General features: G+C 45.7%; 1 protein-coding gene across 1 annotated transcript; it reads right to left on the reverse strand.

The window, feature by feature from the left end:
• Positions 1-4,678: 4,678 nt before the first annotated feature.
• On the reverse strand, positions 4,679-25,690 carry LDHB (lactate dehydrogenase B). Its single transcript, XM_087722758.1, has 8 exons — positions 25,529-25,690; positions 13,971-14,102; positions 12,586-12,703; positions 11,754-11,927; positions 9,291-9,464; positions 7,379-7,496; positions 6,005-6,128; positions 4,679-5,046 (listed from the first exon to the last, which is right to left on the reverse strand). The coding sequence occupies exons 2-8, from the start codon at positions 14,094-14,096 to the stop codon at positions 4,879-4,881; spliced, it is 1,002 nt and encodes a 333-aa protein (XP_087578884.1). The 5' UTR covers positions 14,097-14,102; positions 25,529-25,690; the 3' UTR covers positions 4,679-4,878.
• Between the last annotated feature and the right edge of the window lie 285 nt (positions 25,691-25,975).

Genomic DNA, 25,975 nt, shown 5'->3' on the forward strand with positions numbered 1-25,975 from the left:
TCCCTCCCCCTTCCTCCTTCCCATCTTTCCCTTCCTGCCTTTTAATTCCTTTTCTTCTTCCTTCCCTCCTTCCTGCGTGCCTTGTCTTCCTCCCTCCTTCCTTCTTTCCTTCATTTCTCCCTTTCTCCTTTCTTCCCATCTTTCCCTCCCTGCCTTTTAATTCCTTTTCTTCTTCCTTCCCTCCTTCCTGCGTGCCTTGTCTTCCTCCCTCCTTCCTTCTTTCCCTCATTTCTCCCTTTCTCCTTTCTTCCCATCTTTTCCTCCCTGCCTTTTAATTCCTTTTCTTCTTCCTTCCCTCCTTCCTGCGTGCCTTGTCTTCCTCCCTCCTCCCTTCTTTCCTTCATTTCTCCCTCCCTCCTTTCTTCCCATCTTTCCCCCCTGCCTTTTAATTCCGTTTCTTCTTCCTTCCCTCCTTCTTGCATGCCTTGTCTTCCTCCCTCCTTCCTTCTTTCCTTCATTTCTCCCTTTCTCCTTTCTTCCCATCTTTCCCTCCCTGCCTTCTTCCCATCTTTCCCTCCCTGCCTTTTAATTCCTTCCTTCCTTCCTTCCTTCCTTCCTTCCTTCCTTCCTTCCTTCCTTCCTTCCTTCCTTCCTTCCTTCCTCTCTCCCTCCACCCCGCCCCCATTCCAGCATAGTGACAGAAGTTGCCCTTCTGCTGTGATCCACAGCAGGGCCAAGACTGCTGAATAACTTTGAAGCAAACTGTTTTCCCAGATATGGCGACTTCCCTCTTCTTGTTCAGCTCCTTCCCCACCTCTCACCCCCTTTTCAACCCCTGTGACATCATGCCAAGGTCTCCTTTCCATAAGCAAAATTAGAAATGCAATGGAAGGAAGGTGCCTCCCTTATCTATTCATTGCGACCTTGGCTGTTTTTGGAAGTCACTGGATAAAGCACAATCATAGCAATAGCATTTATAGACCGCTTTATAGTGCTTTACATCCCTCTCTATGCAGTTTACAATCAGCCTATTTCCTCCAACAATCTGGGTCCTCATTTTACTGACCTCGGAAGGATGGAAAGCTGAGTCAACCTTGAGTCGGTCAGGATCGAACCACTGGTAGTGGGCAAAGTTTGCCTGCAATACTGCATAGGGGAGGATTCTGTGGGGCAAGCCTGAGGGAGAGAAGGGGAGAGGCTGATCATAACTACTCATTAATTTTCAATATGTATAGATCTATCATCTATCTATCTATCTATCTATCTATCTATCTATCTATCTATCTATCTATCTATCTATCATCTATCTATCTATCTATCTATCTATCTATCATCTATCTATCTGTCCATCTCTATCCATCCATCCATCATCCATCCATCCATCCATCATCCATCCATCTCTCTCTCATCCATACATCATCCATCCGTCCATCCATCAATCCATTCATCCATCCATCTATTCATATCTATCCATCCATCATCCATCCTTCCATCCCTCCATCCCTCTATCCATCCATCCATCCATCTATCTATCTATCTATCTATCTATCTATCTATCTATCTCTCTCCATCCATCCATCCATCCATCCATCTCTCTCATCCATCGTCCGTCCGTCCATCCATCCATCCATCCATCCATCCATCCATCCATCCATCCATCCATCCATATCTATCCATCCATCATCCATCCATCCATGCATCCATCCATCCCTTCCTCCCTCCCTCTCTCTCTCTCATTTATAGTAGTGAGTATTTGTCTTTGCTACCCTAAAAAACTGAAAGTGAGAATTCCACGTTCTTCGATGCCTGCAGAAAAAAAAAATCCATCTCAGCGAATAAGGCCATCACAATGCAAGACAACGCATTGCAGAAATAAATGAACTGGGCTTTCTTCTGTTTCTCCCTTAATAAGCCTTTATGAAAAGCATTTTCTACTTCTGCCTTTTCATTTTCATTTCTCCGTCTGGGTTTGAGGGTTGAAAAATTCTCTTTTCTTCCATTCTCAGTTCTCTGAATTAATTTGGCATTAAACAACTTCTCTTTAAAGGTATTTACAACACAATAGGAAAAAAAATAGTTGCTAATGTAGGATTCGCACAAAAAGATATTACCATTTTTTTTTCTGCATCTCTATTGTAACGACTTTTATGGGACTCAGCAGCCAATTTTCAAGAAGAAGTCCTAAAAAATTGGAAATCTTGATCCATCATGAGGTTGGAGAATCCTAGATCCCTGTGACATTCCTAGCCGATATAACACACTTAAGACAAAAAGCAAAATATCTACTTGTATTATTAATCTTCAGACTAAATAAGCTAGCATGAATGAACCATATCATGGAAGTTTTTAAATGAAATGCAACCAAGAAATGTGATGAATCCAATGCTCTGGATTTTACTAATATTGTTTCATCCCCAAATGGGATTATACACTATTTGAAGCTTAATTAATTTGAATTATTTGTATGATGAGCCATAAATGTGGCAGTAATGGAATCTTTCTTCTCAACTGTTTTCTTCAGTGTGTTTGGAAATTACCTAATACACACATTTAAATGAGAGGTTGCTGAATTGCAGAGATTCCTTGAAAAGTACGGTTTCATATTAACTCACTGAAAAGTTTATACATCATATAGACACTGTGTTAAGCCAGTGTTTCTCAACCTTGGCAACTTGAAGATGTCCGGACTTCAACTCCCAGAATTCCCCAGCCAGCGAATCCTGGCTGGGGAATTCTGGGAGTTGAAGTCCGGACATCTTCAAGTTGCCAAGGTTGAAAAACACTGTGTTAAGCCATAGTTTATCTTGGAAGACATCACAACTGTGTGCGCTGATACATAGTTGGCACTAAGCAAATCACACACTAACTTTTTGTTGTTCTTGTACAAGGCACTCTAGATTCCATTAGCATTCCCAGTCAATATAATACATCTAAGACAAAAAGCAAATTATCTTCTACTTATCTTCTGAACAAAAAAAAAATTAAGTGGGAACCAGTCATATCATGGCTGAAAATTTATTTATTCATATCCCACTTTTATTGCACTGCAATAAAATTGCAGAAAAAACATTTACTACCAACCTGCCTTACCTGTATACTGCACGAGTCAAAAAGAGGGCCGTGAAAATATTTAGACTCCTCACATCCTGGACATAATTTTTTTTTCAACTCCTACCCTCAAAACAGTTTTTTCCCCCAATGCCACCCCTCTGCTAAACAAATAATTCCCTAGACACTGTCAAACTATTTACCAAGTCTGCATTACTACTACGATTAATCTTCGCATTGTTCATATCACCCATCTCCTCCCACTTATGACTGTAACTTTGCTGCTTTTATCCTTAAGATTTATAGTTTCCTAGTATGATTTGATTGCTTATTTGTACCCTATGACTATCATTAAGTGTTCTACCTTATGATTTGTGACGAATGTATCCTTTATGTACACTGAGAGCATACGCACCAAAGACAAATTCCTTGTGCCCAATCACTTGGCCAATAAAGAATTCTATTATTTTTAGAAATAATTCAAGGTAATGAATGTATCTAATCCTACTTCCACCCCCTATTTTCCGCACAACAACTCTGTGAGGTAGCCTGGATTGAATGTTGACTAGCCCAATCATGCACGTGACTTTCATGCCTAAAGTGGGACTAGAATTAAGAAATCTTCTGGTGATTGGCCCGAGGTCACCTAGTTAGCTTTCATGCTTAAGGCGGGGCTAGAACTCACTAACCCCCGGTTGATTGGCCCAAGGTCATCTAGTTGGCTTACAGTGGGATTCGACCTCACCATCTCCTGGTGTTTGGCCCAAGGTCACCTAGACAGTTTTCATGCTTACAGTGGGGCTAGAATTCCCAATCTCCTGGTGAATGGCCCAAGGTCACCTAGTCAGCTTTCATGCTTACGGTGGGATTGGACCTCACAATTTCCTGGTATTTGGCCCAAGGCCACCTAGTCAGTTTTCATGCTTACAGTGGGGCTAGAACTCCCAATCTCCTGGTGATTGGCCTAAGGTCACCTAGTCAGCTTACAGTGAGATTGGACCTCATACTCTCCTGGTGCTTGGCCCAAGGTCACCTAGTCAGTTTTCATGCTTACAATGGGGCTAGAACTCACAATCTCCTGTTGATTGGCCCAAGGTCATCTAGTTAGCTTTCATGCTTAAGCAATAGCAGTAGACTTATATACCGCTTCATAGGGCTTTCAGCCCTCTCTAAGCGGTTTACAGAGTCAGCATATTGCCCCCAACAATCCGGGTCCTCATTTTACCCACCTCGGAAGGATGGAAGGCTGAGTCAACCCTGAGCCAGTGAGATTTGAACCGCTGAACTGCTGATCTAGCAGTAGCCTGCAGTGCTGCATTTAACCACTGTGCCACCTCGGCTCTTAAGGCGGGGCTAGAACTCACTATCTTCTGTTGATTGGCCCAAGGTCACCTAGTTGGCTTTCATGCTTACGGTGGGATTGGACCTCACAATCTCCTGGTATTTGGCCCAAGGTCACCTAGTCAGTTTTCATACTTACAGTGGGGCTAGAACTCCCAATCTCCTGGTGATTGGCCCAAGGTCACCTAGTCAACTTTCAAACTTACGGTGGGACTAGAACTCACAATCTCCTGGTGTTTGGCCCAAAGTTACCCAATCAGCATTTATGCTTAGGGGCGGCACTGCTTGAAATAAGCAAAAAATGAACTAGAGACACGGAAGGGGGGGAAAAAATGAAAATGAAGCAGGATTGGGAGCACACACAAAAGAGCTGGTTTTATTTGTTCGGAACATCTGCATTTACAACAACGTGGATCTTAGCTGTGGTGGAGGGAAGCTGGTACCCTTTCAAGTTGTTTACTGGAAGCTCGGCTATGGAGTTAACATGAACGTGTTTGGCTTAACACTGCTTGTCTTCTCGCTTACGGCGGACGGAAGCATCTCTAGCGCCTACAGATCTTTGAGGTCCTTCTGGACATTCCACAGCGTAGAAGCGCTGTTCTGGAGCTGAGCCACCTCGCTATCCTTCAGCTTCTGGTTGATCACGCTGGTCAACCCCACGGATCCCAGCACACAAGGAAGGCTCAGGAACACTTCGTTTTCAATGCCGTACATACCCTGCAACCAAAGATGGAGAATTAGAAAAAAATCCCCCGTCCTCAGTCTTACCGGGAAATGCCATCCCTGTTGATTTGTGGCAAGAGTTTGTCAGTCATCTTACAATAAAAGTATTTATTTTATTTTCCTAATCCAGTCTACTTTAAAGGCTCACTCCCCTTTCCCCAATCCTAACCCATTTTATAGCAATAGCAGTTAGACTTATATACCGCTTCATAGGGCTTTCAGCCCTCTCTAAGCGGTTTACAGAGTCAGCATATTGCCCCCAATGGTTCCACCACAAAACCGCAGACGACAAAATCGCGGTCGTCGAAAGCACGCATTTGACGTCATCACAGCGCGACGAAAACATCGCGCTGTGATCGAAAAATGTAAAAATAAAGCGAAAACCTTACCCTAACCCCCCCAAACCTAACCCTAAACCTAACCCTAACCCTTAACCTAACCCTAAATCTAACCCTAAACCTAACCCTTAACCTAACGCTAAACCTAACGCTAACCCTTAACCTAACGCTAAACGTAACCCTAACGCTCTAAACCTAACCCTAACCCTTAACCTAACCCTAACCCTTACCTTTATGTGAATCGGCTTGCTTTAATTTTATTTTTATTTCAATTTTTAATTTTTTTTGTCGCGCTGTGATGACGTCAAATGCGCGCTTTCGTCGATCGCGCTTTCGTGGACCGCGGTTTTGACGGGTCACGGCCCCCAACAACAATCCGGGTCCGGTTATCTCTCTATTTCACCTGAAACAGGGGTATCCAAAGATGGCGACTTTGTGGACTTCAATTCCCAGAATTCCCCAGCCAGCTGTGCTGGCTGGGGAATTCTGGGAGTTGAAGTCCACCAGTCTTAATAAAGTTGCCAAATTTGGAAGATCCCTGGCCTAACACCAGGAGAGAAAAAGAGACATATATAAAAAACAAGAAAATATGGCCATCTCACTCCGGCCCTTACCTTAACCATGGTAGACACTGGGTGGACTCGAGAAAGGTTCTTCAGAATGGTTTCTAGAAGATCAGCAACACTAAAGCCAATTGCCCAGTTGGTGTAGCCTTTCAGTTTGATCACTTCGTAAGCACTATTGGACACACACAAAGAGGAAGCTTGGTCAACGGGAAACAAAAAAGTTCTAAAACTGTTAGTCTGGAGAAGTATCTGAAATCGTCCTTGTAAGAGGAGACAAACAACCGATGTCATTTTCAAGGAGAGAAAACTCAAGCGAGGAAGTCGTGAAAGGGGAAACTAACCACCTGCTATGCCTTTCCTCTTTTCCCCAACATGTGCTGGTCTACGGTTCCAAATATTCCCAGTTATAGCCTTGAAATATTGTATTCGGGAATTATTTTTTTGAACTATTACCATCCGGCAGACGGTACAGGACAATAAAAACAAGGACAAACAGGCTGAAAAACAGCTTCTATCCCAGGGCAGGAACTATATTGAATTCTACTGTACAGTGCAATATTAATGTAATATCAGTTTCAATTCAATTGTATAGAATGCGAAGGATGTGTGTTTGTGTTTTATTTTTATAGTTACAATGGCTGAGTTTCTCCGCAGATGGGCTTATTCACAGGTATATACGGTATTTTCTGTCCAACAAAATTATATTATCTATCTATCTATCTATCTATCTATCTATCTATCTATCTATCTATCTATCTATCTATCTATCTATCTATCATCTATCTATCTATCTATCTATCTATCTATCTATCTATCTATCTATCTATCTATCATCTATCTATGTACCTACCTACTTACCCATCTTATCTATCATCCATCCATCCATCCACCTACCTATCTCATCTATCATCCATCCATCCATCTATCTCCTGTCTATCTGTCTGTCTATCTATCTACCTAGCTACCTACCTAGCTACCTACCTACCTACTTACCCATCTTATCTATCATCCATCCATCCATCCATCCCATCCATCCAGTCTGTCTGTATCTACCTACCTACCTACCTTACCTACCCATCTTATCTATCATCCATCCATCCACCTACCCATCCCATCTATCATCCATCCATCCATCCATCCATCCATCCCCTGTGTGTCTGTCTGTCTCTCTACATACCCACCTACCTACCTACCCATCTTATCTATCATCCATCCATCCACCTACCCATCTCATCTATCATCCATCCATCCATCCATCCATCCATCCATCCATCCATCCGTCTCCTGTCTGTCTGTCTGTCTGTCTGTCTGTCTGTCTGTCTGTCTCTATCTATCTATCTATCTATCTATCTATCTATCTATCTATCTATCTATCTATCTATCATTTCTGTCTGTTGCTTCCATAACTTCATAGCGCCATACCTCTCAACCACCTGTCTGTGGACTTTCTTCCATTCCTCTGGATCTTGGTCCGTCCCCATTTGTGGATTCAGATCCTGGAGAGAAACGCCTGCTACATTGACCCCGCTCCAGATTGGTACTGAAAGGGTTAAAGAGAATTTACTGCGATGTAATATAAGTGATGGTTCTCCATTCAAACAACGCCATTCTATGTTTCAGTGACATTATTATTTTTCTTTCAAACACGGCAACTTTAAGATGCGTGGAGTTCAGCTCCCAGAATTCCCCAGCTGGCACGGAATTGAAATCCACACATCTTAAAAATGGCAAATTTGAAAAACACGTCCTCAATTTATGTCCAACTGCTTATTGACTGTTCAAATAACAGAAGATTCCCTCCAGCTCTACATGTAACACACTTTCGAAATTCCAACGCCTTCCTCCCACCTTCAAACCATGTGATCCCATTTTGGTTGCTTGGTAATTGGCCCGCCTTCGTGGCCATTTGCAGCATCCTGTGGTCACGTGACTTCACTTTACGGCATTTTTCCCCACCCCGCAAAGTCATTAACTCATTTTTACTTTCCCGATTTAGTGGCACAAGATACCAAAACGGAAAGCTCAGGAGGAAGTGATGCTCTATCACATTAGGAATTGGTTTATTGCTGCACGAAGAAAACCAATGGGAGGGCAACTTCGATGCTTCCTAGGTATTTTGCATTTTAATCCATCTATTAGATCTATCTGTTTTGTTTTAACAGCTTATTTATACATTTTCTCTTTACATAACACCAGTGCTTTATGAAAAGCGTATTGTCTGCATCAGTTTTGCTTACAAAATAATACTTTTCCGGTTCCTAATTTCTACCTCTATGGTCCAACCATTTGTAAAACAAATCCCATGCTTGGAAATATTCCATGTCTTCTTTCTCTTTCATTTTTAACATCAATCTGTCCATTTCTGCACTTTCTAATATCTTCTTCTGTAGATGTTTCCTCATTTTTTTAGTGCCGTGCAAAGACCATGTCAGCCTGGCCATCTGGGGCTGCCAATCAGCCGAGTTACTTCCTGACTTCCATCTCACTGCTCCTCACCTGTTTCGGACGTACCCCGCCGTCTTCCCTTCCACCTAGCTGAGCCATGCATCTAAGGACACGAGGGGAATCCGAAGTGGCCTCCATGCATCGAGAGACATGGCACCGGGCCGCCAGCCAGCTGGGATGGCAGCCATTACTGTTGGCGGCCTCGATGCTACCTGATGCACACGTGGGGGCGTGGCCAACGTCGATCGGTGCCGACCAGCTGGGACTATAAGGAAGCGGCTGCTACTGACGGAGGAGGACGCTTGGCGGGAAGGTTGCTATCAATGCCCGGATCTTTGCTATGCATCCGTGGGATATGTAATCAAGGGGAAGGTGGATGCAGGGGACAGGCTGGTCACGAGGGGTTTGGGTGGAGCCAGGGGAAAGGCTCATAAGGTTGTGGGGGGCACGGAGCATTAGCTCAAAACAATTATTCCATTCTAGCAGAAATGGTGGTCAGTTAATACCAGTCTGATAAACAAGGATTAAACCCAACATTGGTGTCCTGTTTCTCCTGGAACCTGACAGACAATACTTGCTACTGTCAAAACATGCAATATTAAATATATATTCCCTTTACCACACTTTTCTGGTACTATACCTAGCAAAAATATTTCTGACTTACAATTTATATGCTGCCTTAACATTTTTTCCAACCATGTATGTATTTTTGTCCAATTCTTTTGTTTTTGTTTTTGAACATGTCCACCACATGTGGTAATAGGTGCCTAGTGCATCTTATCTGAATGATCCCTAGAGCAAGGGACTGTGGGAAATGTAGTGCAGAACCTACGGAAGGCCTCAAGCTGCCTGCACCGCAGGACTACCAGGAGAAATAAGGCCTACTCACCACTGGAATCGCCATGTTCTCCCAAGACCCAACCGTGACAGCTAGAGGGATGGATGCCCAATTTTTCTGCCATCAAGAAGCGGAACCGAGCCGAATCAAGGTTACAACCGCTCCCGATAACGCGATGCTTTGGCAGGCCACTAAGTTTCCATGTCACGTAGGTCAGGATGTCCACTGGGAAAGGGAAGAGACAGACAGACAGACTGAAGGATGGATCCTCCAAGCATCGGGTTAAGATGGCAGCCTAAAAACCTGCAGATCAGCTCTGGGGCAAGGTTCGCATTTATAATGGATTCATGGAACCAATCCTGGCCACTTTCCTTATACACCATAGTTTGCAATTTAATGCCATAGCTAAGGTAAAGGTTTCCTTCGCACATATGTGCTAGTTGTTCCCGACTCTAGGGGGCAGTGCTCATCTCCGTTTCAAAGCCGAAGAGCCAGCGCTGTCCGAAGACGTCTCCGTGGTCATGTGGCCAGCATGACTAAACACCAAAGGAGCATGGAGCGCTGTTACCTCCCCACCAAAGGTGACCCCTATTTTTCTACTTGCATTTTTTACATGTTTCAGAACTGCTAGGTTGGCAGAAGCTGGGACAAATAACGGGAGCTCACTCCCTTACGTGACGCTAGGGATTCGAACCGCCGAACTGCCGACCTTTAATGCCATGTGTGAACCCAAAAATGATCTAAAAAAAAAATCAAACAGTGCAAAACCCACAGAAGTACTTCTTGACTTACAACCACTTGTTTATGGATCAAAGTTACAACGGTACTGAAAAAGGTGACTTAGGATTGGTCCTCACATTGACGACCGTCATCCCCATGGTCACATGATCAAAATTTGGGCTCTTGGTATTTATGATTGCAGCGTAGCGGGAACATGTGATCGCCGTTGGAGACCTTCCCAGTTCTTAATGACCATGATTCACTTAACAGCATTGATTTGCTTAACAACCATGGCAAACATTTTTTTGTAAAATTGCAGGCGAGTCACTTAACAACTTTCTTGCTTAGCAGTGGAAATTCTAGCCCCAATTGTGGCTGTTAATTCAGGGACTACTTATACCTGCCCGATTGTGTAGTTTCAGCAATATGCATTGCTATTCTTAACGCAAATTACTGTAAAAAACCTACTTTTCTATTATTTATTAGTTGTCTGTCTTCTATTCTGCACAAAATCATTCTAGGATATTTGTAAATGTGGAATAAACCTAAACATTTAATGCAGTATATAGTGGCACCTGCATGTACATACATATCCAAACCACATTTTAAAAACCTCATTTTTTATGGCTGTGTACTCCTTCAATTAGGATGACTTTAATTCAATTACCTTAATTAAATTAAATAGGAATGTGGTGTTTCAGTGGCTAAGGCACTGAGCTTGTCAATCAGAAAGGTCAGTGGTTCAAATCCCTAGCACCGCGTAACAGTGAGTGTCCGTTACTTGTCCCAGCTTCTGCCAACCTAGTAGTTCGAAAGCATGTAAAAATGCAAGTAGAAAAATAGGAACCACCTTTGGTGGGAAGGTAAGAGTGTTCTGTGCGTCTTCGGCATTTACTCATGCTGGCCACATGACTATGGTGACATCTTTGGACAGCGCTGGCTCTTCGGCTTTGAAATGGAGATTAGCACCACCCCTTAGAGTCGGGAACGACTAGCACATATGTGTGAGGGAAACCTTTACCGTAATCCTTTAACACAGGATAGTCTCAGGCCGACTGGATGGAGCTGAGCCTTTACTGACTGGATGCCCTTCCTGACGCCACACGGAGTTCACAGCAAATATTTTTTCTTTCCACCCAGAGAGAGAAAAATCTGCAGCTACTTAGGATTGAACCGCTCAATCTTCCGAGTGGGAGACGAGCATCTTCACCACTAGGCCACCACGCTGCTCATATCCAAACCACATTAAGGTTTTTAAAACAATATGTTTGCTTTATAACACGTTCCAATCTTATGGTGGATAGCTACATATACAATAACCAGTTATAGAGATCTGATCAATATCTGCTTGCAAGCATCAGCCCTTCCACGTACCGCACTTTTCGGAGTATAAGACACACTTTTTTCCACCTAAAAGAGGGTGGAAATGTCAGTGCATCTTATACACCGAATACGGCCATTTTTAGCCTCCCGAAACCCTGCCCCGCGCACCCTATTTTTGCCAAAAATGGGGCATGCAGAGGATTTGGGAGGCCTGCAGAGTGCTTCTGGGGGCTGGGGAGGGCAAAAACTTGATGCGCGCGTGTGTGTGGGGAAACGGGCTTTTCATGAAAATGGGGCATGCAGACAGTTTGGGAGGCCTGCAGAGGGCTCCTGGGGGGGCCGGGGAGGGCAAAACCTAATTTCGTTTCCTCTTTTCCACTTCGAAGTCTTGGTGCGTATTATACTCTGGTGCGTCTTATAGTCTGAAAAATACGGTAATTGCGTTTGACCCCCCCCAAAGCCCTAATTTACCTGGGTTGGAAACCACCAGAATCATGCAATTTGGGCTGTATTTCACAACTTGTGGGATAATGAATTTGAAGACGTTTACGTTCCTCTGAACTAAGTCCAGACGGCTTTCTCCTTCCTGCTGGCGGACACCGGCGGTTACAACCACCACCTTTGAATTAGCGGTCACAGAATAATCTGAAGAGAAAAGAAGCAGAAGTGAAGTTACTGCATGGATTGAGTTTGGTTTGCTCCCCCCCCCCCAAAAAAAAAAAACTTTTGCAAAGAGCTGAGAAATCCAGAGGCCCAGAATCTTCCTTCTCTTGTCCCAAAGATGCTTTTTCAGGAGGCAACTGGGTTTTGTTTTTACTCTGAAGACGTTTCGCTTCTCATCCAAGAAGCTTTTTCAGCTCCGACAGGATAGTGGGGAATGGAAGTGTCTGAGAACCTTCCTTCTCTTCTCCAGCAATTTACCTGGTTGCTCATTTACCTGAAATTCTGGTCACCAATGACCAGCAAGCCATTTACAAGAGCCGAGGTGGCGCAGTGGTTAGGGTGCAGTACTGCAGCCACTTCAGCTGACTGATAGCTGCAGTTCGGCGGTTCAAATCTCACCGGCTCAAGGTTGACTCAGCCTTCCATCCTTCCGAGGTGGGTGAAATGAGGACCCAGACTGTGGGGGCGATATGCTGACTCTGTAAACCGCTTAGAGAGGGCTGAAAGCCCTATGAAGCGGTATATAAGTCTAACTGCTATTGCTATTGCTACTAATCAGGGCAGGACTGATCTTGACTTCCTGGTGATCTTCCAATTATTGGCCAAAGATTTATTTGGGGATGTTCAATGAAAGCCTTACCCTTGTCTGCTATGATCTTAGGTGTCTTCAGAAATAAGCTTCCATGTTGCAGATCCAGCATTTCTCCTTTCAGTTTGTCTTCCAGGACATCAACGAGGGCGAGTTCATCGCAGAGACCCTGGCATCAGGAAGAAACATGGGGCCAAGAGTTAAGCACGAGGACTGGCACGCTTGGTGTATCAATAATACGGAGGCCCAACTCATGGTGGAAGTGATCCATCTATCTTAAAGCAGGCCTTGACGCAAGCTTCTGAGTCAGGAATGGATGGCTTGTGGCCTTCAAAATGCTCGGGATTCGAACCGACAAACTGCCGACCTTTGGGATCGATAAGCTCAGCGTCTTAGCCACTGCTCATACGACTTAATTGGGATTTAACCTTTTTAAAGTACTGTATTGAATTCTACATGCCATCTGGGGATCTTCTGCATGAAAGCCGGTGTTGTGGCCCATCGGCTGTCAGCAGAGCTAGCTGCAGAGTGAAACGAGGGCGAAGGAGAGCCTGGGCCGGCTTCGGAGTCTTTGGAAGGCTCCGATAAGGAAACAGCATCAGCGACAGAAGCAGAGCGGGGGCCTTCCCCCCCCCTTCCTCTCCCAGGTGGAGAGGCAGCTGTCTTCAGGGCCTGAGCTGAATGATGGGGAGGAACAGATGGGGCCCATCCCAGATGCAAGTACGCGTAGGGAGGAAAGGAGAGGAGAGCAGCGGAAATCAATAAGCCGGCTCTCAGGGAAAGTCAGACACAGATGCTAGCCAACCCCTCCCTGGCGGGGAAATGAATAGGAGAGGTTTAGGAATGGCCAGTTGTTGCAGACAACAGTTCGTTTTCTAGTATACAGCAAGCAATTCGGATTCCTTGGCCAGAACCAGGTTTGTTAGGACTCATTATGTTTGGTTTTTTTTAATTCACGCGAATAAAAGACCACTCCTGCCCTGTTTTGAAAAGGGGGTTGTTCTACCCGCGAGTAAGCAGCTTATCATTACTTGCAAAGGCTGGGTCAGAACAGCCAGCACATAAGCACGTCAGAGTAATGACGATTTAATAACTGACCAACTGCTGTAAGGCTGTAAACCAAGATGAGAACATGAGGATGAGTCAGCAGGGTTCCTGCCACTTTAAGAAGCTGTATATATAAGGGAGGCCATGTGAGGACGTCTCTCTCTGTATCTCTCTCTCCTCATGTTCTATCTCCATTGTAGTTCCCTGTGTAGAGTTGAAGATTGATTGATTGTTTGCCTGATATTTTCCCAACAGGTGTATGCGTGTATATATAAGCCTTGTATAGAAACCACTGTTTGAAAGACAAAACATTTTTGCTCCTGGGTTGTCTCAAAATTGCAGTCACGCTGTGCGCACTCTGACAAAACATCTGAAATGGACATACGTACCCTTTCCAGGACACTGACAGCACAGGCCATCCCCACCTGACCGACTCCTACCACGGTGACCTTGTTGTTCGGTTGAGTGCTGGGCTGGGTAATTGGAGTAATCAGTTTGTCCTTGAGGGAAGCCATGGTTTTCTGCAAAAAAAAAAGGGGGTGGGGGGAGAAAGACACATGAAACAACAATTCAATGCCCCATCAAGGTGGAATCAATCAATCAATCAATCAATCAATCAATCAATCAATCAATCTATCAATCTATCTATCTATCTATCTATCTATCTATCTATCTATCTATCTATCTATCTATCTATCTATCTATCTATCTATCTATCTATCTATCTATCTATCTATCTATCTATCTATCAATCATCAATGGCTGTGGGTGGATGTGTTCCAGCATAACTCTGGAACGCCTCAAGCAATTTCAACCAAACTTGGTACACAGATGATTTACTCTCTGGAAAAAATACTGTGGGGGTAAGACACCCCTAAATCCCTTTGGAGTGTGTGTTCTGTTAAGATACAGCCTGTTGTGCCTTAAAGTGGCTTCTTCTGTGCAGTGCAGTGGAGTTGCCATAACAGCTTCACAGTACTCCACAAGGGGGCTCCCTCTATTAAGGGGGAAAATCCAACATTAGAAATTATGTTTGGTCCAGACATTTTCCCCCTATAAATAAATACCTGGATAATGGCAGGTTATCGGCTAGTTCCCAATATATACCACCAGCATGGATTACAATTCTATCCTCTTTAGTCATGAGTCTTCAAATGTGGCAATTTTAAGACCTGTGAACCTCGACTCTCAGAATCCCGCAGTCGGTCAATGGAATTCTGAGAGTTGAAGTCCACAAGTCTTAATGTTGCCAACTCTTTTAATCAACATTCTTCTCCCAGTCAAGGGTAAGAGATATCTGTAGTTCAATTTATCTGGGGTCACTAAGTTAGCAATAGCAATAGCAGTTAGACTTATATACTGCTTCATAGGGCTTTCAGCCCTCTCTAAGCAGTTTACAGAGTCAGCATATTGCCCCCCAACAACAATCCGGGTCCTCATTTTACCCACCTCGGAAGGATGGAAGGCTGAGTCAACCCTGAGTCGGTGAGATTTGAACAGCCGAACTGCAGAACTGCAGTCAGCTGAAGTAGCCTGGAGTGCTGCATTTAACCACTGTGCCACCTCGGCTCTTAGTTGAGAAAGGATGGAGTATCACTTACCCATTATCACTATAATCATCACCAACTATATCATCCAAGTATAATTTTTGACTCACACTTCAGCAAGAGGATCAGGACAACATGATGCACCATTATATCCACCAACACTACTTGCTATTTATTGATGGAAATCAGAGTACTAGGAATGTCCATTGAAACCGCCAAACCCAACCCCATTCATTGCTCAACACCACCAAGGGCTACTAAGAGCTTTAAAAGCGACACAGAAAGGACTTGTTTACTGTACATAGCTTGACTTGAATGATGTTCCTGAATCGAGACATTTGTCTTCTGAAAAGAAAACAAGGCAGAATAAAGTAGGCCTTTGTTCTCTTCTTTGGTAATCTTCATGAGATCACAGCAGTGAGAACGCATTTTTCAGCCATGTCCACACACAAGAACTTCAAGAAAACTTGGGGATAAACAGCCTTGCTGGGATCAGATTGAGGAAAAGAACAGATCCTCTTAGTGGGTTTCCAACAAAGCAGCCATACTATGGATGGGCGAGTCTCTCCTAACAGTGTTTAGTACGAATATCCATGACATGCTCTCTAAATGTCAAAGAGATTTTCTTGCCCTCAAACAAAAGGGATGCTTGGGGTATCATTTACAACCAGGATTCTTAGTTTACTTAAGATATTTATTGTGGCCTGCCAGCGGCGAGTGAAGATCTTCGGACAGTGAGGAGGTTGGGGAGAAACATGGGCCAGTCCTGGAGGCTGGGGAAGGCTCGGACGAGGGCTCTGTGTCGGAGGCAGAGAGGGAGCAAGAGTCGGATACCAGTTATCAGCTGCCTTCAGAGTGAGACATCAGTGAGGCAGACAAACAGCTGGAGCCTGTTCCCAGTGTGTGCATGTGCAGAGTTGCCAGGTGAAGGGAACATCTAAAGAACAGGGGTCGACTTGGGAGTAAGGCCATAGGTGGATGATAAATGGCCCCTCCCAGAGGAAATAAAAGAGGAGCAAAAGGGGAGTGGAGTTTGCAGGAGACAATTAGTTCGCTTCATTGGTTCCTGACTCTCTGAGGTTCCTTGCCAAGTTCTGCAGATATCGGCCTGGCAGCTCTCCAAGCCAGATAAGGTCTGTGACTGTAAATCCTCCCGTGAAAGACTTTGCTGGATGTGAATGAGCAGAATTCACAGTCAATTAATAAAAGAGGTTTTTGTCGGTACCAGGAGTTTGCTCCATGCTCTCAGGAAGCCTCGGTCAGAATAGGTTTTACAACCACAAGCTCCTTCTTCTATACCATTCCACAAAAGCCTAAGGCAGTGGTTCTCAACCTGTGGGTCGGGACCCCTTTGGGGGTCAAACAACCCTTTCACAGGGGCTGCCTAAGACCTTTGGAAAACACATATTTTCAAAAAAAAAATACGGAAAACATAAAATAATTTTATGGTTGGGGGTCACCACAACAAGAGGAACTATATTAAAGGGTAGCAGTATTAGGAAAGTTGAGACCCACTGGCCTAAGAAAACACCACTTTCTCATTCTGGACGGCTGAGTTCTGGAATGTCATAAAATACCAGCAAGCTGTATGCAGATTTCTCCGGATGGCTGTGAAATTTGGACATCTGCACCTCAATCTACTGCAGAGATCTGTAGTGCAGGGGTGTCAAATTCGATTTCGTTGAGGGCCGCATCAGGGTGGTGTTTGATTTGGGGGAGGAGGCGGGGAGGGGGGCATGGCCAGCTCGACATCACTCCTGTCAGAGGCGCCTGTGGTGGCCCGAGCACACTGCCAGCGAAAATGGACTCCGTTTTCGGCTGCGACAGCCTCCTGCAACCCTCTGCCAGCAAAATGGAGCTCGGGAGTGCCGCCAACAACTCTCCCAAGCTCCCTTTTCACTGGCAGAGGCACCACAGGCTGGTTCTTAACTGTTTCCAGGGGGCCAGATCTGAACACGTGGGCAAGATGCAGCCCGCAGGCCTTGAGTTTAACACCACTGCTGTCATGGATTCTACATAAGGTACCTAGAAGCATTTGAAATGTGGATTTACAAGTGGCTGTTGCGTATCAGCTGGGTTGACCAAATCAGAAAGGAGGAGGTGATAAACTGCCTGGGAAAGCCAAGGGAAATCAACAACGGCATTAAAAAGCAAAAGTTAGAATATTTTGGACAGGTGATGTGACACCCAGAAAAATACAGCATCCTTCACTTAATCCGGCAGGGAAAGTTTGAAGGCAAATGAGGTCCGGGCAGAAGAAGAACATCATGGCTTCAAAATCTAAGGGACCGGTTTGGACAAAACTCAGCAGCACTTCTTCATGCGGCTGACGATGAAAATAGGATCGCCAACATGATCCCCAACGTCCGATGACGGATATGGCACAAGGAGAAGAAGATACCTTCCAACTCTGGGGGATTTAAGTTGGGGAAGGTAAATTTAAATATGACACCTGCAAAGCCAAATTCAGGCAGTCCTCAATTTACAACCCTTTGTTTAGTGAACGTTTGAAGTTTCAACAGCACTGGGAAAAATGTGACTTATGGCTGTTTTGCAGTCTTTACAACAGTTGTACTTTCTTCATCGTCACGTGATTGATCAAAATTTGGACTCTTGGCAAACTGGTATAGATTTAAGACGGCTGCATGCCCTGGGGTCACGGGATTCCCCTCTTGTGACCTCAAAGCAAAGTCAGTGGAGAAGCCAGATTCGCTTAACAACCACGGTACTCACTTAACAACTGCAGTGATTCATTCACTCAGCAACTGTGGTTAGGACAGATTGTATAATGAGGGCAAAACTCACTTACTGTAACTGTCTTGCTTAGGAATGGGACATTTTGGCCTCAATTGTGGTCCGAAGTCGAGAATTACTTGACTTCTTGTGTATATCCTTACTCTGCAAATCTGGTACTCTGTAAACTTCCAACTATGGGGCAGAGGCTCACTCCTTTTCTTATCTGTCAAGACTTACCACATTTTTCGGAGTAAAACATACCTTTCCAACCCCAAAAGTAGGTGAAAATTTCGGTGTGTCTTATAGAACAAATACGGGTGGTTTTGGCCTCCTGAGTCCTCCGCGTCTTTCGTTTTTGTCCTCCCAGGCCCCTGGAAGCACTCTGCAGTGCTCCGCATGGGCCGCTTTCACCAAAACTGGGCCCGTTTTCGGGCTCCCAAGTCCTCCGTGCACCACATTTTCACCCTTCCAGGCCCCCAAAAGCACTCTGCAGGCCAAAAATGGGGACACTTTTGGCGAAAACGGGCCCATTTTTGGCAAAAACAGGACGTGTAGAGCACTGCAGAGTGTTTCTGAAGGCTGGGGAGGGTGAAAACGTGATGCGCGGAGGCCAAAAACTATTTTTTCCTTGTTCTCCTGTAAATTTAGGCATGTCTTATAGTCTGGTGCGTCTTATAGTCCGAAAAATACGGTATATATCCCATTTTTCTTTCAGAAGCAAAAGGTGGCGTCCATTACTCTCCTTCTTCCTATTTCCTACTACATCTTAGTGGTACGTGGCAGGGCAACCTATCCCAACAAAACAAACAGAAGAAATTCCTGATGGATTATGAACTTTACACAGATGGCTGATTCAGGAGTATTTTGAGCAATTTTAGTCTGTAAACTGTAAACTTCTGAATCATATAGCTTAGGGCCCAAATAGTGATTCTTTTATTATATGTCTCAAAGGCCAACATGGAATATTCTTAATAGTTTCTTCATCTCAGCCACTTCTTTATAGCCAGGGTACTTGTTAATACTTGAAATCCTTTAAAAAAAAACTTGGATGCTAATTTACCAAACTTTCATCTTCCTCCGTATTCAATTTGCTCCCTTCTAAAGACCAAAGTTTGCTGTTTGTGTCGGATTTAGATTCTTCCAAAAACCAAAATGGAACCTTTCTAATTTTTTCCTCTCCATCAACAACCTTACGAGTTTGATAAGGTTAGGAGAGAGAATGATTGCCCCATAGCAAGTTGTTGGCCTGCTAGCAGCCAGCGAAGCTGGTGGCAGACTCAGACAGTGAGGAGGTTGGGGAGGAACATGGGCCAGTTCTGGAGTCTGGGGAAGGCTCTGATGAGGGCTCTGCGTCGGAGGCAGAGTGGGGGCCAGGGCGGTCTAACAGTTATCAGCTGCCTTCGGAGTCAGACATCACTGAGGCAGAAGAACAGCTGGAGCCTGTTCCCAGTGTGCGCATATGCAGAGTTGCCAGGAGAAGGGAATAGTTAAGGAAAAAGGGCTGACTCGGGAGTAAAGGCACAGGTAGATGGTGAATGGCCTCTCCCATAGGGCATTTATAGGAATAAAGAAGAGCAAAATGGGAGTGGAGTTTGCAGGAGGCAATTAGTTCAATTCATTAGGGTGAAGATCTGTCCCTGACTTCTTGCCAAGTAATTGATGCTACAGCGTGGCGTTTAGAAGATATCCGCCTGGCAGCTCTCCAAGCCTGTTGTGAAATCTCATGAAAGACTGTTGGCCGGGACTTTGCTGGAGAGGAATTTCCTTTAAGCTAAATAAAAGAGATTTTATCGGGACGAGGAGCCTGTTTCATGCTCTTGGAAAACCTAGGTCAGAACGCCAGTGAATGACAGATGGTGGACAGTAAATCTGGTCACATGGTGACTCACTTAACAACCGTAACAATTTACAGGCACGGCCCGTACTTGAGCATGGAGCGATCTGACTGACCTGCGTTCCCTTATGTTTAATGGTTTCGGAATGAATTTTGACTTTTGCCCATTGATCCAAAATGTTCTGTGCTTGTCGAAAGGGGGGGCAAAGGAGGGCGGTGGGCGGCTCTCCCACTTACCTTTTGTTCAGCACTCCAAGATGGAGGCCAGCGGTTGCTGCTATCGTCATCAGAGGACCCCACGCCGTAACAAACAACAAAGAACGTGAAGTCGCCCATAATGAACTTCTACTGTTTCACAGCAACCACCGCAGAGACGCAACAGACAATTGACATGGTCCCTGCCTCGAGAGGCTTACAATCTACAACAACAGACAAAATAGGAATGGGGAAAGGAAAGGGGGGTGGGGGAGGAAGGAGAAGTCAAGGCCCCGTAGCTGCCAAGCAATCAGGAATTCAATCACAGTTAGTAGAAAGCAACAGTTGGACATTTCTTTGCTTCTCGGATCGGCCGGATGGCGACCTGGGAGTGCCACAAGGGGGTGAAGTTGGAAGGTGTGTTTTATAAGAGCCGAGGTGGCGCAGTGGTAAGGGTGCAGTACTGCAGGCCACTTCAGCTGACTGTTATCTGCAGTTCAGCGGTTCTAATCTCACCGGCTCAAGGTTGACTCAGCCTTCCATCCTTCCGAGGTGGGTGAAATGAGGACCCGGATTGTTGGGGGCGATATGCTGACTTTGTAAACTGCTTAGAGAGGGCTGAAAGCCCTATGAAGCGGTATATAAGTCGAACTGCTATTGCTATTCAAACTTGGCAACTTCAAGATTTCAATCTTGAAGTTGAAATGCACCCCCTCTCGAAGTTGCCGTGTTTGTGCAGAAAAGCAGTGGCAAAACCCGGGGGCCAGCGAGTTAAAAGAGAGATTGGCCTAGAATAGTGGTGGCTAACCTTTTTGTTGTTGCGTGCCCATTAAGCAATGCGCCCCACACCCCTGCGCATGCATGCTCTCCCCCACACTCGCATGCACGCATGTGACACTCCTCACTCACCCACCCACCCCGGGTGATTTTGGGCCCATTAGGCCTCCCTGAAGCCTCCTGGGATCCAAAACAGGCTGCCGGGGGGGAGGGGGTACTGCACCCCCTGCGCTTCCCCCCCACGTATGCGTTTGTGACCCCCCGCCCCTGCATGCACAACACCCCCGTGGACCCCACCCATGCATGCACGACCCAAAATCAGCTGACTGGTGGGATGGGCGCGTGCATGCACAGTGTAGCTGAGCTGGGGCGACGGCTTGCATGCCTGCAGAGCGGGCTCTGCGTGCCACCTGTGCCATAGGTTCACCATCCCAGGCCTAGTCACAAGCCGACTAAGTCCAACCCCCCCCCCCCCGAATGCTGTTGGCTCTTATCTCACGCCAAGCACATGCCGTTAGCGTGCGTAAGCACGATTAGCAATAAATCAGATTAATTGGCTCTTCTTTCGTCTCCTGACATGTTTGAACAACATTGCTTTAAGAGTATCACACTCCCAACTGTGCCCAGTTCTGAGACTGAGCCAATCAGCTGAGGGCAAAGCATGAAGAATGGATAAGTAATATAATTTAGTTTTTGATGGCTAGGATCCAGCCCACGTGGCTTCGGAACTGCTATGGTACCACACTTAAGGTCAATGCTCTTTTCGTGGCCAACCGGAAAAATGTGAACCGTTAAATGCGAATCGCTCCCAGGGGAAGGTGCAGAATGACTTCAGTTTGTACAATACAATAGCAGAGTTGGAAGGGACCTTGGAGGTCTTCTAGTCCAACCCCCTGCTTAGGCAGGAAACCCTATACCGTTTCAGACAAAGGGCTGTCCAACATCTTCTTAAAGATTTCCAGTGTTGGGGCCTTCACAACTTCTGGAGGCAAGCTGTTCCACTGATTAATTGTTCTAACTGCCAGGAAATTTCTCCTCAGTTCTAAGCTGCTTCTCTCCTTGATTAGTTTCCACCCATTGCTTCTTGTTCTGCCCTCAGGTGCTTTGGAGAATAGTTTGACTCCCTTTTCTTTGTGGCAACCCCTGAGATATTGAAAGACTGCTATCATGTCTCCCCTGGTCCTTCTTTTCATTAAACTAGACATACCCAGTTCCTGCAACCGTTCTTCATATGTTTTAGTCTCCAGTCCCCTAATCATCTTTGTTGCTCTTCTCTGCACTCTTTCTAGAGTCTCCACATCTTTTCTACATCGTGGGGACCAGAACTGAATGCCGTATTCCAAGTGTGGCCTTACCAAGGCCTCTTCACGTGATCTTGATTCTATCCCTGTTTATGTAGCCTAGAACTGTGTTGGCTTTTTTGGCAGCTGCTGCACACAGCTGGCTCCTATTTAAATGGTTGGTCCACTAGGACTCCAAGATCCCTTTCACAGTTACTACTATGGAGCAAGGTACCACCTATACTGTAGCTGTGCATTTCGTTTTTGTGGGTTCTAGGTTCACATGAACAAATGCTCCTAATCCAGATGAATTTGCAGGAACACTCAAACTCACCTTTCTGGAACCTTCCACACAAGGAGAGGCATTTTTGTCCTTTTCAAACCCTCCCAAATAAGGAGTCCCTGCTTCAGGTGATCCTCGACTTAAAACCACAAAGGTGCGAGGTTGCTAAGCAAGACAGGTTAAGTGAAGTGACTTTTACCCCATTTTACAGCCTTTCGGGCCACCGTTGTTAAGTGAATCACAGCAATGATTGAGTCTGTAACATGATGGTTAAGTGAATTTGCCTTCCCCATTGACTTTGCTTGTGAGAAGTTTGCAAAAGGTTATCTATCCTGTGACCCCAGGACACCGCAACCGTCATAACTCTGATTCGTTTGCCAAGCTGACCATAGGGATGCTGCAGGGGGCGGGTGAAAAACCATCGAAGTCATTTTTTTTAGTGCTGTTTAACTTCAGTCACTAAACGAACTGTTCTAAATCAAGGACTACCTGCAACTGAGCCATCCTACCCCCAACCTTCATTCTGTTTTAATGAAGCTAAACTGAAATAAAAGAGAAGAGGGAGACAAATATTTTTACATTCCTTGCTTCAGGCCCCAACCTATAGAAACTAGAAACTACAGGTAGTTCTCAGCTTATGAGTGGCTGCTAGCGACCTTCAAAATTACAACGGACACTGCTAAACCTACATATGACCCAGTTTCAAAGTTATGACATTCAGTCCCTGGGCATGTGACTGCGTTTTAGACACTCAGACTATATTTACAACAGCGGAGCAGATATGCGACTGAAATCAGGGGTGGGTTCCTGCCAGTTCCAACCTCTTCTATAGAAGACGTTCCACAAATCTACAGTGCCGTTTAGAACCGTTCCAGCTCCCTACCCTCATCCGTCCACACATCATCAAGATGAAGAGAGAGAGGAGTAATTCTGGGAGTTGAAGTCCACAAGTCTTAAAGCTGTCAAGTTTGAACACCCCTGGGTTTTTTTTTCTAAAGGATTAGGGCTGCAAGGGTCTTGTAACTTGACAGCTTCAAGACTTGCGTGCTTCAAATGCCAGAGTTTCTGAGCCAACATTTTGGTTGCTAAGCAAGAGCGTTGTTAAGTCAGTTTCACCATACTTTACAAGGTGGCCACACCCACTCAGTCACATGACTGCCAAGCCACTCCCACCTAGTCACATGGCCGGCAAGCCACTCCCACCTAGTCACATGGCCGGCAAGCCACTCCCACAAAGCAGGCCACACCTACAGAAGAGATTCTAAAAAAATTTGAAACCCACCACTGACTGAAATTTACAACATATTTTTCCCCAGAAACCAATATTTCTTTCTTCTGGTTTCCTGGAAACACCCCCCACCCAACCCCCAGCAAACAATAGCTCTGCTTAACGACTCCAGGGTTCGCTTAAGGACTGCATTGCTGCTTTATGACCACAATAGTCCCTTAACTACCACAAAAAAAGGTCATAAAAATTGAATCTAGTCTCACGATGGCTCACTTTGTACACCTTAGGCATGATTCTGCCAGGCTCAATTACCGTCATAAATGGAGGACTAACATGCAAGTGGAACCCTGCTTAACGTGTCACCTGACTCTTTGCAGGAGACAACACAGCGAACACTGCAAAAAAACCAAGCAACTCTGCCCCCATACTGCAGGAGGTGGTTTTTTTTGGGGGGGGGGGAGCCTAATTCTGCCTTTTTTTTTAAAAAAAAGCTTCATTCTGCAAGATCTCCTTGGGCAGGATGTGGCTCACTCCAGCTTGGGTGTGTGAACAAGCGGAAGACTCTCGCAACAGGCAAGCAAATATAAAGTGCGTAATTGTGTGTGTGTGTCACATGATCCTCTTGGCACCCAAATGACTTTGCAGCTTGCAAAAAACAAAAAAAAAGATTCCTGGGGGGGGAGGGAAGGCAAGCTCTCCATGTTTACTCATCTCCCCCTCCCCCCCAACCTGGCAATTCCACTTGGGCAGGGCCGGAAAAAGTGAGCATGCAATTTTTTACAACCCACCCCCCCCCACTTCCTTGGAAATAGAAAAAAAGCGCTCTCTGCAGACCGCGTGCTCCTAGGCACGTCCTACTCCCTCCCCCCCCCCCGCTGCTTGATTGACAGCTGCTTCCCCTCCAGCCTCTCCATTCAAACTGGGGGATTATGGTGCAACAAGTCCCTCTCCTTCTGGCATCTGATCCAAGGAGATCTGGGGGAAAAGATTGGACCATCGATCTGGGCGCTTTCTTTCTTTTTAACCTGCCCCATTCGGGAGGCAAGAGGAAGGAAAGCCTCCCTGGCACAAATTCCAGGCTGGGTGGGTGAGTTTGTAGAGGGCAAAGAAAAGTGAAAAACTCCCCTCTAACCCTTCTGGTTCGGCCTTTGGAAGCAGACTAGAAACGAGGAGGGGAGAACGCCATCCATCCATCCATCCATCCATCCATCCATCCATCCATCCATCCATCCATCCATCCATCCCTTCACTCTTGATTGCATCCTTATTTTATTAAGAGTTCCCCTTTTTTGATATGTGCATGTATGCATGCATGCATTAAAAAAAAAGACAATTCCAGGCCTGGGTGGGATGGGGGGGGGTAATTGAGACTGGGGGGCATAGAGAGTTTGGGGGGGGGGGGTGGATAGAAAGAGAAGATGCACCAAAGGGATGAAATCATCCCTCTCCCCAATTTTCTCTCCCCCTCTTTCGGAGCATCTTCCCAAATCGATTCCCAGCCCACATTGCAACATATCCATAATTTGCAATAGTAGTGAATATACACGCATGTATTGTATGTTCGTCACTGTTAAATAATAAAATATTAAAACACATCTCTTTGCAATAGTAGCAAACCTGCATGCATGTACGTTCGCCACTGTTTCATAAAGTATTAAAATATATTTGCAATAGTGGCCGACGTATATATCTAAATGTATGTATGTGTTTGCCACTATTAATAAGACATATTTGCAACAGTGGCAAACATGCCTGCATGCATGTATGTATGTCCGCCACTATTAAATAATATTAAAATACATATATTTGTAATAGTGGAGAATGTACATCTCTGTATGTATGTTCGCCACTATTACATAATAAAATATTAAAATGCAACTATTTCCAATAGTGGCGAACATCCATGTATGGCTTGCATGTTCGCCACTACTGCGAATATAGGTATTTTAATATTTTATTCTTTTATATGTATATTTTAAAGGGGGGGGGAACCTTCAGATCTGCTATTAAAAAGAGGCTTTGCGGGGAGGGAAAGTGATGCGATCGGGCTCTCCGGAGGAGACTCACCTCTTAGGCTGGCTGGCTGGCTGGCTTCGCTCGGGGCCGGCGGATGGGCTGGCGGGATGGATGGCGGGCAGAGCGCGGCGCAGCAGCCTGCAGGAGACGGAGGAGGAGGAGGAGAAAGGAGGAAGGCAACGCGCCGGGTCAGGCCGGCAAGGACAGGAAGCGAGGCAGCGGGCGGGGCCGGGCGGAGAGGAGAGGAGAGACGGGGCGGATCCGGCTGCTCTCCTCGGGCTGCGCTTTCGTGATTGGGAAGCCGAGCCTCGCCCGCCCCTCCGCCTGGCGCAATCCCCGCCAAGGACGCCGCGCAAGGGTGAAGCGCTTTCCCCCTCCTCTTCCTCTCGGCCGCGCAGGACGCAGCAGCATCCTTGGGCCTCCCTCCCTCCCTCCCTGCTAGGCTCTGCCGACCGTCCAGGGCCTAGGCGGGCCTCGGTGGGCCTCGGTGATCCCGTA

The sequence above is a fragment of the Thamnophis sirtalis genome, unplaced genomic scaffold, assembly GCF_051295495.1.
Source record: "Thamnophis sirtalis isolate CommonGarterSnake01/CBP01778 unplaced genomic scaffold, rThaSir2_p1.2 scaffold_9, whole genome shotgun sequence".
Lineage (NCBI taxonomy): Eukaryota > Metazoa > Chordata > Lepidosauria > Squamata > Natricidae > Thamnophis > Thamnophis sirtalis.